The sequence below is a fragment of the Quercus suber genome, unplaced genomic scaffold (assembly GCF_002906115.3).
Source record: "Quercus suber isolate HL8 unplaced genomic scaffold, Cork oak 2.0 scaffold_440, whole genome shotgun sequence".
NCBI classification, from domain to species: Eukaryota; Viridiplantae; Streptophyta; class Magnoliopsida; order Fagales; family Fagaceae; genus Quercus; species Quercus suber.
The window spans coordinates 403,476-420,681 of NW_027069891.1; the positions used below are offsets into that span (position 1 = coordinate 403,476).

Here is a 17,206-nt window from a genome sequence, read left to right on the forward strand (position 1 = left end):
CTTTTCTTCATCCCCTGTTTTTTATTTATTTCATTATTTGTTCATTCTTTCTTTCTTCATCCTCCGTTTTTATTATTTTCATTCTTTCTTTTCTTTTCTCTTTGTATGTGTGTGTACTTTTAAGTATCTTGTAGACAATTTATCAGGAGAATTGAGTGGAACCAAATTTTCTATGGATATGTAGTGATGTGTTTTCCTGCATGATCCTTTATAGGATAGTAATGTGATGTAAATTAAAAGCCTGTTCATGGTTTTTTTTCATTGCAGGTATCATGGAGTTCCAACTGAGGAGCGATTGCATTGGAGATCTTTCTTAGTCAAACTGGGAACAGATAATCTCAAAGGTGCAAAAAATGAAGAGCTCTTTGTGGCATCACACAAGTAAGTAAAGTTCACTCCTCCAGGTTTTTCATCAACTGGGAGATGGAGTAAACATGTTTTTGGGTCATCAAGAATGCATATTTCATGATAATTTTCCGTGAAAGACAATAACGAGATTAGTTTTGAAGAGTTCTTAGGATATTTTTATCTATATATAGTTATGCTTTGAGCCTGTCACTTGCATCCACTCCACCATCTTCTATTACAAGGTGATTGAATGTCTTTGTAAAGAACGTTTTATATCCCATAAAATCTGTCGGGTTTTCCTTTTTTGAAGCTGCTAATTCAATAGGAAGATTATCTTTTGCTTTTTTCATTATTTCCTTTTCTTGAGCTAAGGCCTAAGTGTCAGTGATAAAATGTAAGAATATTTGTCACATGATTTATATATCCTTATGAATGACATTTGTAATTTTTGCCAGGTCTGTTTATATTGTTTATACGGTGCTTGGGGATGTCTCAGTTTATGTTGTTGGCAAGGATGAGTATGATGAACTTGCTTGTAAGTGGCATGGCTCCCTTTTTGTGAGCGCATTTTGAGAATATAGGTTTAAGATGGTTGGAAGCTGTAATCCATGCTGATTTAGAAATTGCTGGCAGTTTTAGTGTTAAAGCTGAGAGCTGTTTAAGATCTGGTTTACATGGTCATTTTCTGAATATGAACATCCTGCAGATATGTATCAGTTTTTCATTGTTTTCTAAGGCATTTGAAGGCACAAAGTGATTTTATTTGGAACAGAGGCATTTAAACGCAAAATGAAAAAGGAGTTTATGCCTACATTTTAGTAAAACAACCAATGCAACAACTTCTACCTAATTTTATTGATCTTATTTTGTTTCTTTCTTTCAATGTTGCCCCTTACTTATTTCTTGGGTTCTCTCTAGTGGCTGAAGTGATCTTTGTGATAACCTCAACAATCAAGGATGTATGCGCGAAACCTCCAACTGAACGCTTGTTTCTTGACAAATATGGAAAGATATGCTTGTGTCTTGATGAAATAGTTTGGACGGTATGATTTATGTCCTCTTTTTTTTTTTTTTTTTTAGTTGCTATATTAATTAATAATGTACCTTTTCTTTGTATGACATTTGCATCCTACAGCAAAAACCAAATGGTCTTTTAGTAAAGTTTTCCTTTCTTTGCGTCAATCTTCATCATATAACTTGAGTTCTGAACCTTGGATTACAATTTCCTTTGGCAGCTCAAAAGAACTTCAGCTGCCTAGATTCACTAATTAGAAGTCAATCTAATATTCCAAAATAATTGTTGTTTAGTCCTATAGATGTTGTCCCTGTATGCTTTTATCTTGCTTCAAACCTGCAAAAACCAGGTGATTGCATAAGTACTTGATTAAAGATTTTCCTTGTGAAAATGATGCTGGATTTTAAGGTTGCAGGTGTAGAGCAACAAGTTTATGTTGAAAATGCTAATGCTTTTCTTATACTTCTATTGTGAAGGGAATCCTCGAGAACACAGACAAAGATCAAATCAAAAGGCTGATTAGGTTAAAGCCTCCAGCTGAGTTTTGAAGTATGAGAGGAGCGTTTCCTGCCATCTCACTCATGCACATGACAGTGAGCCAGCCATGATCACTTTAATCACGGCGGTGAAGACATATTTTGTAAAAGAAAAGTGGTTGAGAAAATTAATTTGTGCTTAATCATCGAGTCTACTATTTCAAGCTTGAAGATTCAATAGCTATCTTTTGCTATTTATCTGGCTGGGACATTGTCAATTTGTCTCTAATTCAGTGAATATTCAATGCTATCTTGTTACTGATGTAAAACCTAGTTTTAATTTTGAAATTGTTCCATCCTCATGTTTTTTCCTCTTTTGATCTATAATAGACATCTCTGACCTGTACCATTAACTTTGGACTTAAAAAAGTAGCAACCACTAAAAATGCCTGGGTTTTGATCATTTAACACATTGATTGTTTGTCTTACAATTGGGACAAATTCAAGATTTTATTATATACTTTGAGAAATCACAATGACATTTGAAAGGGTTAAATATTTGAGTGTTAGTGTCCCTTTTCTCCCCTCACCCCAGCGGAAATTGCAGTATTGTCCAGATTATAGGTATGTTGGATAATGGTCCAGATTAATGACTGGGGTTTTTTTTTTTTTGGACAGCCTGTGCATCTAAAAACATGTGTTGTCTTAAAAAAATAAAGAAGAAGATGGTTCTTAAGCCCTTCACCAAAACAAATTTCTTTCACCTTTGAAAGCCAAATATCCCTACTTACTTATTTTACCAGTTAATAAAATCAAAATATATTTCAGGATCTGTACCCACCGCCCCCCCCCCCCCCCCCTAAAAAAAGGAATGTGATGTTCAAAAATGTCATATAACAATTATTGTATATATATATATATATATATAAAATGANAGAAAAAAAAAAAAAGAAAAAAGAAAAAGAAGAAATCCTTGCACGCGTGTTATAAGGCTAGTGGCGATCTAAAAAAAAAAAAAAAACCTCGTCGGTAAGTATCTATACTTATCCACAAACTTTGCCTTTACCAAAATTCCGTGTCAGAAAATTGAAACCCAAAAATAATAAGAATAACAACAACAATACCGGACCCAAAGGCAAAACAGAAAGAAATGTTGCTGGCGTTACTCATCTCCAACTCTGTGGGCAACATTCTTGTCGAACGGTACCTTTTTTTTTTAGCTCTTCCCCATTATTTTTCTTTTCTTCAAGTAGCTTCTCTGATTATTTTCCTTTTCTTCAAACTCATTTTCATTTCTCCTCGTTTATTCTTTTGCTTTAATTTCGTCGAACACTTTGATTATGATTATGTAAAAAAAAAAAAAAATGTTAGTATTGTTGTCATACAACTTCTTCGTGTTGTTCATATGAATTTGTGATCGAAAAATGAAACTCTTGTACTCCATAGATAACTGGGTTGGTTGGTTCTTCTGTCCTTGCTATACCTAGGGTTTTGGAGCTGTTTTGTCATTTGTGTACAACTTATAATCCTAAACCTTGGACATGACATTTTAAAAGTACATTAGTAATTCATGAAATTAAGAAATGGGAAATTCGAGAAAAATAATGATGGGTCTAATTTATTGGAATTGGATGTTGGAAAGGGTGTCCTTAATTCTGGAATTTATGTATATATGTGTGTGTGTGTACATATGAGGTTCAAGTCACCCTGGTGCAACTTTATTCAATGTTATACTATTCCATAACTTTTCATTGAGATAGAATGTTGATATATCAACCATTGGATTACATTGCCTTGTTATACTCTCCATGCTTGCAAAATATTAGGATGATTGTAAATCAATAATCATCACATCATGAAATTGTTTAAATTTCAAACCAAAGGGGTTGGCTTTGTGGTCCTTAAGGCCTCATGATATCCATAAGATCTTGGCTTCGAAACCTCTAGCCAATATCTTGGAGCCACCCCCAATGGACTTCCCCTTGTAATAACCTAGTGTGTGTGTGGGACAGGAGGACAGCACATACCTAAGGAAATAGTTAAGTACTTGAAGAGGTTTAAATACCCTCTTTTCTATAAAATAAATAATGTTTAAATTTCAAGTAACATGAGTTTGTAGATAGAAAGTATATAACATCCAATTAACATGAAAAATAAAAAGGTTTTAGCTAGGGAAGATGTTTTCAGACCATTGTTTCTGTTTGTAATCCTTACTAGTATTTGTCCTTTTTCTTTTCTTTTCTTCATCCCCTTTTTTATTTATTTCATTATTTGTTCATTCTTTCTTTCTTCATCCTCCGTTTTTATTATTTTCATTCTTTCTTTTCTTTTCTCTTTGTATGTGTGTGTACTTTTAAGTATCTTGTAGACAATTTATCAGGAGAATTGAGTGGAACCAAATTTCTATGGATATGTAGTGATGTGTTTGATTATATATATATATATATATAAAATGAAATCCCAAATGCAAGTATAGCTTGCAAAATTTTCCTAACCCTAATTATAAATATTTTTACCAAAAAAAAAGTTTTTCAAAATTAAAATAAATAAAATGCTACTTACAATTGGTTATGTCACAAGTGGATTGGTCATATTATTAATTAAAAAGTAAATGTTAGCAAAAACCTAAATAAGAAAGCTTTACTAGTAATTTTACATGTCACAATCCAAATCAATACTTGGATCGTTATATTACATCTCCAAAAGTAAGAATAATGGATAGTATTTTTTATTTTTATTTTTTATTTATAAACTTGTAATAGTTTTTAAATGTAAAAAAGCCCCCATTAAACATTATCATCTCAGACCTCAAAATGTATCTGCCCGTCCAGTAGTCAAAATAGTGCATAATTGACAATCCTATGCAAGAGACCTTCTGTCTATTGTACCACAGTTTCATAAGCTATGCCACAATAAAAAATATGATTTTGCATTACCAGTAAGATCTTATAAGGTCAAAATACACAGAAATTTCTAAGAGCTTGATTATAAGCAAGAAACATGTTGGAGCAACAAGTAACAATTCAAAAGGAAATGTCATCCAGGGCCCAAAGGGGTAAACGCCTTAATAACAGATACGTACAACTTATCTTTAGATTGGTAGAGTGGCCTTGTAGCAATAATGTATGAGCGCACAATAAGAGAGCTCTCAAAGCTTCAAGTGCTGGTCATATTCGATCGATGAGGTACCTCTTCAGAGAGTTAACGGGCTTAGCAGAGTCCACATTGTCAGATCCACCACTTCTAATCTTGATCCGAGCAAGGTAATCAGCTGCAATCCAGGCAAAGCTCAGCATCACTACATCCCTTGGACCATCTGATTCTAGCAAATCCACTGATTTTTGCAAATCCAGTGATTTATTCACCCAGTATGGATCATAAGTGACCTGGTACCATGCTGAGGCCTTCTGCTCATAGACTACATTCTTCTCATCATCAGTGAGTTGCTCAAAATCAGAGTCAATGTGTTCAAAAATCTGCCTGAATTCTTTCTTCAGGGAACTATAACTATGCTTGAGCTTCTCCTTAAGATCCCCTTGCTTCCTTCTATTGTAATTGGGCATGGACCAGATGTGCCCAGTTACAATCTCTTCTTCCCTCTTCACTTTATACTGTCCTAATAGACCAATCAGCTGCCCATTATAAGAGCACTTTTGATGCCACGCATCCATGATGAAATCATCAGATCCTGAAACCTTAAGATCTGAATCATAAGGGACATCATCAGGGACAAAATTTAGCTCTGAAGGTGCATCAATATCTTCATCATAAGCATCCTTTACTTGCCGATAAAGTCTTCCCAAGATTTTAGTGGACTTGTAGGATTGATTATCATCCTTCCCCATAAAATCAGGGTACAATTTCGGTTTCAGATGTGAAGGCATCTTGACAAGCACCCCAGTCTTGGGAAAATCAACAGCTTTAGCTGCTAAGTCTGCTAGTGTGATGCAGTCCTCATCCAAAGCCCCATACTCACTGCCGTCAGCATGAACCACATGTGCATTGCAGATTGCCCCAAGGCTCTCATTCACCATGTTTCTTGCAAAAAAATCTATTATATCCTATAAAAAAAACATAGAATTTGAATGTAAGAGAGCTTCTCTGTTACATGCTCTGAATTCTAATAAAATGTACGATGCTCAACGGAATGGGTAGAAAATAGAAATAACAGAAAAGAAAAAAGAACAGGAAAAATCCTAGGTTTTACCACCTAGAATTTGTCTGAAACTATTGGCTTCACTAACTAATGGTGCTTGGAGTCACCATCAAACTTAGAGAAACATCTCTAATCAGGATTTTTATTCAAATTGCACTGCTCAAAACTGGAGCCTCTTTTTAATAGGTTTCAAGGAGTACATCAAGCCACAATTACATTCCAGAAAATCCTCAACAACATTAAAGTCTAAATTCAAAAATAAAAAATTAGATCTGGAAAAGTCTCAAATTCTAAATTCTAAAACAATTTCAAATGAGAAAAATAATGAAAACATTTTGGTTGTATTGCATGCATCATAGTAAACCAAACAAGAGAAATATATACATAGTTTTGCCAAATGTATCATATCTTAGTTACTCAATCCTCTAGGTGCATTACTCAGAATTCTACTTCATTTCATCAAATGCTTTTGCTCAGTCTATGTTAAAATTGTTATTAACACAATAAAGTGGCAGCCTCTTGAAATTGTACCAACCATGTAGGGAACTCCATTATGCCATTCAAATAGTCTTAGTAGTGTCATTCACCATCGTTAACACCATTTGTGGTATAAAGAACTAGTTGTGAAAAGAACATTGCATTATTTCAAGTGCCCACGGACAGTAGCACTTGCATTGTCCTGCTCTAGAAGGAACATTACTTTCCTCCCCATAATATAGATTCAAAATGACATTGGGTCATAAATCTCTGGAATCAACCTCCCCAGTCTTATCTTTATAATCTTGGTTGGAGAAGCACACCAAGAAAATAACAAGGATCTTCATATAAGGGAATTAGTACAAAATAATAACAATGAAAGAATGAAACTTTAGAATTTGTAAAAAGTTAGAATCAAACAGCATGGATCAAGTACCTTAGAAGTGACTTTGCGTGACAAAAGTCTGGCTTCTGCAGGAGCATACTCCATGGGCGGCCAGCTCTTCTTACTAGGAGGAATAAGATTTTCATCCCAAGTCACAAAGTAAAGGTCCCCATCAAGGTCACTTCCAGATGCTTCATTGGGATGCGGCCTATCACCCTTTTGAGGGAAAACAAAGCAATCATGTAGATGGTGTAAACCAGGGGCATCAACTGCTTCTAGAATCCTTACATCTCCTGGGTGAAGACAAGGATTCTTCGCTATGGCCACATACCCTTTAATTACTTGAAGATTATTCCCTCTCTTGGTAAACCTGGAACCATGCTTTGCAAAACAGTTTTCCAATGATGGGGTAGAAACTTGGATAAAGCATTGGCCATGCTCAAGAACCCCTAGCTCATCTAAGCAGCCCATCAGCCACCTCCCTTTAGGGACAAAAATCCTAGCCTTCTCCCTAAGGTCCCAAAGCTGTGCAGCTCGTATACAGGTTAACATGCCTCGTAGATGAGGTTCAATTTGAGGCTTGAAACCTGCACTCAACATTATTGCTGCTGCATTTCCTTCCTCTGCACAAGATGCTGTCAGAACATCAAACGCCACATCTGTGTTGACAAGCATTTGGTTTAGTCTGGAGACCATTGATTCTTGCATTGTCCAGAATATTTCATCTCGAACATTCAAAGTTGAAAGTAAAGTCACAATCTGCCTGTTTAGGAAACCAGGCTGAAACCTTGTCCAAGAACAGATCTCAAGGATAGTATGGCGTGACTGGAACTTGTTCATACTAGGCCTCAAAGAAAGTCGGGCCCCATCATCTTTTGCTGGCCAGCAGGCCACAACCCCCTTACAACCAGCATACCTAATCTGATAAGCACTAGGAGGATTCATGTCCAATTTCAATTTCTCTGCAACTTCCACCGCAAGATCAGGAGTAATAATGCCAATCCCATCAGAGAAACAATACCCATTCCTCTCTATATCAGGAAGGAAAGGATTGACTTCTGTTGATGGAACTTCTACTGTAGCATATGTCGATGAGAAGCACTGACCCATCCTAGCAGCACACTTAGCAATGTTTTTATGGTCAAACTTCCCCATCCAATCTCTAATGTTGTTAACACTTAAGTTCCTGTCTTCAGCAAAAAACCAGGCAGATCGGTCCCTCAATTGATTGGCTGAGAAGGCTAAAAAAGAATATTTCCGACCACATACATGAAACCCATCCCTTAGAAATGTACACACCCTTTGGAATATTTTGGTTTTTTGTTGGAAAGAGTTCAATGTGATTTCCCTAACAATAGGAGCAACATAATACGAAAGAACGTTGGAGTTCATTGTCTGCATCCCTTCATCCATAAAGGTAACCCTTAAAAACCGATCAGCAACTTCTTTATATTTCCTGAGAACCCTATTGGAAAGCTCAACTTCTGGTGGAAGACAATATGCTTTGGTTGGTGTAATGACCAGCCTCCTAACCTCAACAATATCATCCAGCTGTTTAGGGCTCTTGAAAAGCTTAGGATTCCTCAGCAACCAATCCTGAACACTTTTCAGCCTCTTGGAGGCATCAAACACCGGACTTCTGTAAGAACATATGTGCTTTAGTGCAGCCACATTGACATCCATAGCTTGGCTTTTCAGCAAATCAAAGAAATTGCCTGATAGCTGGTGCTGATTGAAAATGCCCTTATGCAATGCAGCATTAACCAAGAACATTATCTCAAAGGCTATGCCTTCCTTGTACTGAATACAGAAGAATGGATCTGACATGGGCAACCCAAAATCAGGTTCATCCCGGATCCTGAGGGGAGATTTAAGGCAGAACTCACGCACCCTTCGTTCTTTAAGATAATCTATGGCCTTCTCCAACTTCCTGCCATAGCGGGGTGGGATTGAAACCCTATAAGAATTACACCGACCAATTGCCCCACTAGGTGTAAAATCTGTGGTTCGGATCCAAGGATCATCATCATCCAACAAATCAAATGACACTGTTTCTTCAATATCATCATCAGCTGTTCTATACCAGACCCAGGGTGATGAAGACAGCTGCAATAGGATTACTAGATATGATGGCTCTCTATATTGCTTGATCTCATTGATGTCTCTCACCAAGAATTCCACCTTGAAATCACATTTTACCATTGCATGCTTGCCCGTGTCTTTAAAAGTGAAAGTGGTGTCTCTTGTGAAACAAAACTTGCATGTCCCATCAAAAGGATCCACTAGAAACTCAACCCCTCTAGAAGGTCCTCTCCAAGCAACAAAAAAATCATCTCGGTTAACCAAGCTTCCAATCTCAACAAGCACATCAGACAACTTAATAGGAGTTGTAGCCCTCCTCCTCTTATTCAAGCAGAATGGATTTTCAGGACCTAAACTAGCCTTCAATAGATTATTTTCCAAAGAAAGCTCACAACGCCCTGCTGCATTCATAGCCCAAGTTGCTGACTCGGGCAAGGCAAAATGCACAAATGCATGAGGCTCCACTGAGACATAATCATCTGTGCTTTCAATGTCCGTCTCTTCAAAATTTGGATACGACTCTGGAGGGGTCCAAGACGTTTTTAGTCTGCACCTATAAACAAGTCCAATTTCAACTTCTAAGTATTGCAAAAGGTCTTTTGCTTTGACATGACGGTCAAATCCACCAAAACCAACTTGACTTGCCACTGTCTCTCTTAAGCTTCCTTCCGAACCCATTTCTTTTCCTTAAATTCTGCTAGTTTCAAATCCTAAAAACCTCTTTAAGTCAACCTGATACAAAAACCCAAAACTGCATTGGAAACCTAAAATAAAATGGTTCAAGGATTATATCACAATTCAACCACAAAGCCAATCCATTTCTGAAATAATAAATAAATAAATAACCTTTTTTCTGTTAGTTGAGAACTCTGTCCTTATTTTCTTTTCTTTTTTTGGTAAATTACACACACACACACACAATGGGTCTTGAACCTACAACCTCCACCCTTAACTCCATTATTGGGTAAGGACTAAGGATGAAGTGCCATTTGAGTTAAAGCTCATTGAGGGCAAAAAGAATTCACTAATATGCCATATGCCGTATTGCATAGCATGCCTTTGTATTAGCTTCTCTCCTTTAGCTTATTAGCTATTTGCCTATCTACAATTTTTTAAGGCCTCATTTTTTTCTAGGGACAACTGTATTTTTACCCAGTTTTAAGGAATTAGCAAAAAACTAATCCAGATGAACATCAATTTTCTTTAGTTTTACTAACTTCTTTAGTTTGAAAATCTTGATTTGCAATACCAAACATATTAGTAATGCAATGTTAGAAGCATCAGTTTCTTTTTTAATAATCTACTTACAGGAACCTAAAAATTATATTTGGAAATATTGCAAGAAAAGACCATTACTATTTAAATGGAAGCAATATTTAAAAACAACATTTGGCACTGAAGGTTACGGAAAAGATCTATTTCATCACCTCAAACATGACGGAAGTTAATATATGGAAACTCATTAAAAACTATTGAAAACACCCTTTAAACAATCAATTAAGAATATTAAATCCCATTAGCGAATTAGGTGCTAAGTCTAACAAACAAGTATGGAATAGTGGAATCTGTAATATTTTCTCTCTCATTTTCGGAAGAAAAAATTCCTTTCTGCATTTGTAAAACACGATTTTTATTTTTTATTTTTTTAGCAACTCGAGAAAATATTACAAGGATACATAGTAAATTCCAATATCACAATTTCAATTTATATAGAAATCCTGCTTTGCTAAAGCAATATAAACAGGTCAACATTGCTATCGTTTCTACCAAAAAAAAAGGGTCAACAAGATTGTCTCTAATCATCACAATTACTTCCATTATTTTTTCTGGTTCAACCCAAAAAACAAAAAACAAAAACAAAACTAAACAGAACCTATACATACATACATACATCACATTTTCATTTTGGAAAGAAATCTTGCTTTGCAAAAGCAATATAAACAGGTTAATAAGATTGTTTCCATCATCATAAATACTGCCCTATTTTCTCTAGCTCAACCAAAAATAAAAACACTACACTAAACATAACCAATACATATAGTGTAGCCTAGAGAATCGGACACATTTACATCTCTCTCTCTCTCTCTCTCTCTCCAAAATTTTGGACATTCTAAATCTCAAGTTACACGCACACACATGTTACTTCAACATTGTAGGTCCAATTTATCAATAAACTTGCTCACCTCGCTGCATCTCGAGTTTCACACAAATGATTATTTGTACAAACAAATGGTTATTTCAAGCATCTCTCTTCTTCTAAGGTGAGCACATTTGTTTTCAGATTTCTTCATTCTCTCTCGCTAAGTTTGTTTTCAAAATTCTACAATAGTGTGAAACTGAAAATGATCTCTTCAGTAAAGAAAGTTTGATTGAATAGCTGTTGAGGAGTGTTTGGATTTGGTTGGGTCATAGAGTAGAGATAATATGTTGAGAGGCTCTACTTAAGAAGGTTAATTTATATATCACCCAAACAACATAACTATGATTTCCATTCAATACCAATGTTCACGTAGTTGCAAGTCTATATTTTAATTCCTACTCCAAGAACCAATTAGAACTAAACAAATATACAGCAATAGTGAAATCACAAGGAATCCAGGAAATCTAGGAGTCCCACCACAAAAGGCAAAGGACAAGGCTAAGTCCAGTCATATAGAGACTTTAGAAATAGATATGTCAGCTTTGCCACACACACTTCTTGTCCCTCGAAGCACCAATCATTCTGTTCTCTCCAAAGACATCACATTAAGCACAACAGTACAGCTTTCCAAATTCCCCTTGTACTCCACCTAATGGAGGAAAAATGGTGAAAAGGAAATATGATTTAGAAAGCCACATTGCTTAGAGAAAAGAATGAATGAATTCAAGAGACACACTCTTGGAATAATACCTCATAAGTGGATTTCTTGGATTCAAATTCAACTAGTTACAATGAGGGCAGCCTTGTTTATTTATAGTTAAATAAGCAAGCTGCTGAGTTAGTTATAAGAACCCACCTTATGGCTGCCATGTGATTGGCCAAAACCTAACTAACTTCTCTAATTAATAGGCTATTGCACTTGTCACTAACAACCTATCAGCTAACTAACTTTCCGTTACAAGTGATAAAGACAATTAAAAGTAAAAGGAAACTACTTATTATATAACATAAGCTAGTAACAAATAGATTTAAAAATGAACTGCATCAAGATTATCCCTCTTTGGAACACACGTGTCCTCAAGTGTGGCTAGTTGTAAGATGATCTTGTGCATGACAGGGCAGCAAGTGATGCACATTGAAACTGTTGGAGATATGCATATGATCTGGTAGTTCCACTGATCTGCATTCTCATTAGTTGTTGTATTAAGCTGCTGCATCATGTTAGAGATTAAGGTCTGTTGCTGCTTTGTGTCAAGGCTGCAAGTGTAAGCAACCATGTCCATGCTCTTGCATCCAATATTCTTCATTTTAACCATTGGTTTGGGACTAGCTTTCCCCTTCTTTGGCTGCAATGTGTAGCTTTCCCCTTCTTTGGCTGCAATGTGTAACAATGTCCTTTCTTGTATAAGTTGGACGTGTTGCTCCTTCCACCCGAAATGGTTTGATATGGACATAATCTTTCATGCCCATGTAAGAGATGGCAAACATCCATGGTTGTCACATCACAAAGAACTTAACCTTGAAAGTCATTAATTAAGAACACAAAACACTTTCTAGAATCTCTAACTTCACCTCCTTTCTTGAAGCAAGATAGCTTTTGTGGTTGGGGCTGGTCTTGATTCTTCAATTCAAGATTGTTAAAAACTTCTTGTGACACCATATCCTTTTAACTACTTCTAGGCCACTTGCCAGTTGCCATCCTCCATTTCTTTCTTTGGAACTTGCAAGATGTTTGCTACTAATGATAAATCCTCTTCTTCCACGTATTGATCATATATGGTTTCTTGAATGCATTCCCCTCCTCTATTGTCTTCAATTATCAATACACTATCACACATTTCTTCTTCTTCTTCATATATTGGAAATTCTTCATCTTCTTGGTCTTCACAACCTTCAATCATCAAAGCTTTACCCTTTCCTTGAGCATTAACTCCCCCTTTCTTGCAATCTGTGGCCTTGTGCCCAGCTTCTCCACACTTATAGCACTTAAATGTAAAACTTTGTGCTGCTTTGGGGACTAGTTTGGCACTTCTGCTACCACCATAAGCTTGGAACTACACAAAAACTTTTCTTGCAAGTTGCTTCTCAAACATCAAGGCTCTATTGTAAGCTTCAAAAACATACCACAGTTGGTGCAAAAATAAGGCATCTTGAATTAATGGTTTAAGACCACTCAAGAACCTTGCAACCACCTGTTCCTCTGTATACCCTTCCACACTACCATGTTGTTTCAAATTATGCAGTTTTTTGTACAAGGACTACATATAATTGAAAGGCAGAAACTGGTTTCTCATTTTTTGCTTCATCTTGCACCAATCTTAGATCTTTTCACCCCTCCTAACTCTTTGAACTTGGAGCTGTTCCCACCAGGCTTCTCAGCTTGATAGAGATCAATTTCACCTTCTTGGAATCTGGTACCTCATGGAAATCAAAGATTCTTTCCACTTGGTTAAACCAATCCATGAATTTTTCACGATTCAAGCTACCGTAGAACTTAGGTAACTCAATCTTGAAGTTTGATTCCCATTTTGGTTCTCCCCTTGGAGGACTAGGCACTTGCCTTGGAACATCTCCTCTAGGCTGACCAATTGGGTTACTAAAGTTGCTGTGACTGTCAGTTTCAGCATCTTTAGCAGGTTCATCATCATTTCTAGGATAATAACGCCGGTTTCTTCTCACCTCCTCCGTCAAGGCAGCAAGCTGCCCCTTTAGCAGCTCCACAGTCTGCTCCAATGTCATATGGGATTCTCATTCTTGGTGTGGTTGCGGCTGCTGCCTGGGATGAACCTGCACCTCAGGCTCATGTGCTGCAGAACCTTTCTTGTTCCTTCTATTATAAACTATTGGTGTCATCTTCACAAATTCTTAGGCTCACTAGTAGAGGATAAGAAAAATGAAATCAAGATAGGATCTTGATAGGTTCTTGATGACAAAAAATGAAGAAACAAATTGCAAACCAACTTGAATCCTAAGGGCCTGTTTGTTACACAATCTCAAACTCACATTTTTACATTTTAAACAACTTTACACACATTTTCACACACTTTTTCACCCACACAAATTTCAAAAAACTACAAAAATCTCATCTCAAACTACTCTACCAAACACCCCCTAAGGATCTCAAGCTCTAATACCAAATTATGATGGAGGAAAAATGGTGAAAATGAGAGATGTTTTAGAAAGCTAAGTTGCTTAGAGAAAAGAAAGAATGAACTAACTCTTCAAGAGACACACTCTTGGAATAATACCTCATAGATAGATTTCTTGGATTCAAATTCAACTAGTTAAAATGAGGGCACCTTGCTTATTTATATTTATATAAGCAAGCTGCTAAGTTAGTTACAAGAACCCACCATATGGCTGCCATGTGATTGGTCAAAGCCTAACTAACTCCTCTAACTAACTAATAGGCTATTGCATTTGTCACTAACAATCTATCAACTAACTAACTTTCTATTACAAGTGATAAAGACTATTAAAAGTAAAAGGAAACTACTTATTATACAACATAAGCTAGTAACAGATAGATTTAAAAATGAACTGCATCACCACCTGCCAAACCTCCCCCTTTAACAAGCCAACAACTCCTGTAGAGAATGGCATCACCCAAGAGACTCCAAATAAACAAAATACCATGGACCACAATTTCCAAGCCACATCATCATGTAGGTATAAATGATTTGCATTTTCCCAATCATTCTTACACATGAAACGCCACTCCATTATAATGATGCACCTCATCCGTAAATTATCAACAGTCAAAATCCTTCATAAAGCCACACACCCACAAAAAGAAAGCCACCATTGGCAGAACCCTAACTCTCCATATGCTTCTCCTAGGAAAATGTTGATCCACCCTCCTCAAGACTCTATAATAGCTCTACACTTGGAAAGCCTTGAATTTAAGTTAAATTTTTATTACCTTATTAGGGTTTTAGTTTACTAGTCTAATTAGGAGCTTTCTTCATACTCTGTAGGAGGCCTTGGTCTACTAGTCTAATAAGAGTGAGTTGAATAATTAAAAAAAAAAATATATATATATATATATACTGATTGTTTTGAGTATTGACAATTTGACATGTGTTAGCCTTCGTTTGTTCTTTTCTCCATTTCTCTTCTTTCTTTACTTCTTCTCTTTCTTGTAGTACTGTACACACAACCCTTGAACACCAAACTTTTTTCTCTATTACTTCTTCCTTACAACCCAAAATCAAGCTCTCTTACCTACCAAAACCCTAAGCCTACAACAGCAACACATAGAGAAATTCCCCATATGGTCACACGTCAGAAGAGGATGTAAAATATCAGATAAGAGCACGGTAGATGAAGTGAAGAAGCTCATAAAGAGTATCTTGTAATTGTAAAATAACATATTCGCAACACTCCAGTACCAATGGATGTACCGAAGCCAAATTCAGAGATAGTGATGTTTCCTATTATCAAAAAGATGAGGAAAAGTCACCTGAGACGGTTTAATTATGTGCAAAGTAGAATGATCAATGCACCTGTTAGAAAGAGATTCAATTTTTTATTTTAAAAAAATAAAAATTAAAACAAGTAGAGGAAGAACTAAAATAACATTGGAAGTAGTAAAACAGTGTATATTAATTAAGGAGGTGACAAATAGTATGATTTTGAACCGGTGTTGATAATCATTTCATAAGTATACAAAATTTTTATTTTCTTCGCTTTTTCTTTTACCCTATTATATTGTCAACAGCCAAATGTCATGAACAAAAATTTCAACGCATTACCTTAAATTAGGATAAACCTGATCACTTTCTCAAAAAAAAAAAAAAAGGATAAACCTGATCACAAATTTAAAAAATTGATATCCATCCATAATAACGATCCTATCAATCAAGCCATGTGTACATACTTTCGTTTTAACTCTCTTCCAACATTTTTCTCCGCAACCAAACACTCAAACAGTCTTCATGCATACCCATTCACCAACAAAAAAAAAAAAAAAAACCCAATACAGATTCCCACCATCCATTTCTTTCCCACACATTTTCCCAGCATTCAAACACAATCTCAAACGCATACCCATCAATCAATAACAATAAAAGTTAAAACTTTTCCACAGCCAGAAACCGAAACATGGGATAAACATATATACCCAATAAACTCAAAGACGATTATTTCCCAGCATTCAAACACAACCTCAAACACATACCCATCAATAAATGACTATAAGAAATCAAAATTTTTCGCAGTAAAAAAAAAAAAACCGAAACATGGTATAAACATACATACCCAATTAACTCAAAGACGATTATAGATTAAAGAAAATCAGATAAAACCCAACTGACCTTTTCAAGCAAATTGCTCAGGGGATCATCGAAACAGTGCTGAAAACCTCAAAAGAGTGAGAAAGACCATTAAAGAGAGTACGAGAGAATGTGTGTGACAGTGTAACAAGTGTGGTTTAGACTTAAAACAAGCATGTTGTGTGTTTCTTTCGGTAAACTTCTCAAGCAAGTTTTGAGAGCGAGAAGAGAATTAAAAAAATCACGTGTGTTGTATTTCTTTTTTCTTTTCCCGCTTTGGCTTTTTGCTTTCCTTTCTATTTTCTATTATATTTGTGTGAAATGTACCCAAGAATTTCACAACATTTTAAAAATAAATTCTAAATAACAGATTATTACTATATTTTTAGAATAAATTTTAAATAACATGTTATTACCGTTGAAGTACAAAAATAATCTTAATATTATATTTAAATTTGAACCAATAAAAACTAACCACTTGTGATTTGTTCTCTTTATCAATTTGGTTACTTTTAATATTATGTCAATTTAATTTTTACCGTTACGTCTTTAATAAAAATTACTGACATAACAATAAATTAATTTTTTATTTTAATTGTTTGCCACGTTAACAATTTTTTTAAAAGAATAATGATATAGACTAAATTAAAACTTAATTAAAAAGTTAAATAGATACCAAATTAAAATATGGGTGTGATGGTGGAAGGGAAAAGAGTGTTTGAGTCTAAGGCTGCGTTTGGTTCGCGTAAAACGTTTTCCAGAAAATATATATTTTCCAGAAATGCTATCTTCCGGAAAAGGAAAATGCATTAAGGTTGTTTGGCTGTCTCGGAAATCGTTTTACGGAAAATCAA

At 35.6% G+C, this 17,206-nt stretch overlaps 2 protein-coding genes across 4 annotated transcripts; one reads left to right on the forward strand and one right to left on the reverse strand.

Annotated features, from left to right (window-relative positions):
* The first annotated feature begins 232 nt into the window (after positions 1-232).
* On the forward strand, positions 233-2,212 carry LOC111994329 (uncharacterized). The gene is made up of 4 exons (XM_024026195.2): positions 233-381; positions 804-883; positions 1,267-1,391; positions 1,840-2,212. The coding sequence occupies exons 1-4, from the start codon at positions 248-250 to the stop codon at positions 1,909-1,911; spliced, it is 411 nt and encodes a 136-aa protein (XP_023881963.2). The 5' UTR covers positions 233-247; the 3' UTR covers positions 1,912-2,212.
* A 2,530-nt stretch (positions 2,213-4,742) lies between these two features.
* On the reverse strand, positions 4,743-16,566 carry LOC111994326 (RNA-dependent RNA polymerase 6). Of its 3 annotated transcripts, XM_065762058.1 has the most exons (5): positions 16,395-16,566; positions 15,542-15,584; positions 11,557-11,728; positions 6,909-9,671; positions 4,743-5,900 (listed from the first exon to the last, which is right to left on the reverse strand). In XM_065762058.1, exons 4-5 carry the CDS (start codon positions 9,615-9,617, stop codon positions 5,007-5,009), a joined length of 3,603 nt encoding a protein of 1,200 aa, XP_065618130.1. In that variant the 5' UTR covers positions 9,618-9,671; positions 11,557-11,728; positions 15,542-15,584; positions 16,395-16,566; the 3' UTR covers positions 4,743-5,006. The 3 variants fall into 3 exon arrangements, with proteins under 3 accessions (XP_065618130.1, XP_065618129.1, XP_065618131.1); XM_065762057.1 differs by lacking the exon at positions 11,557-11,728; XM_065762059.1 differs by lacking the exons at positions 11,557-11,728; positions 15,542-15,584.
* Between the last annotated feature and the right edge of the window lie 640 nt (positions 16,567-17,206).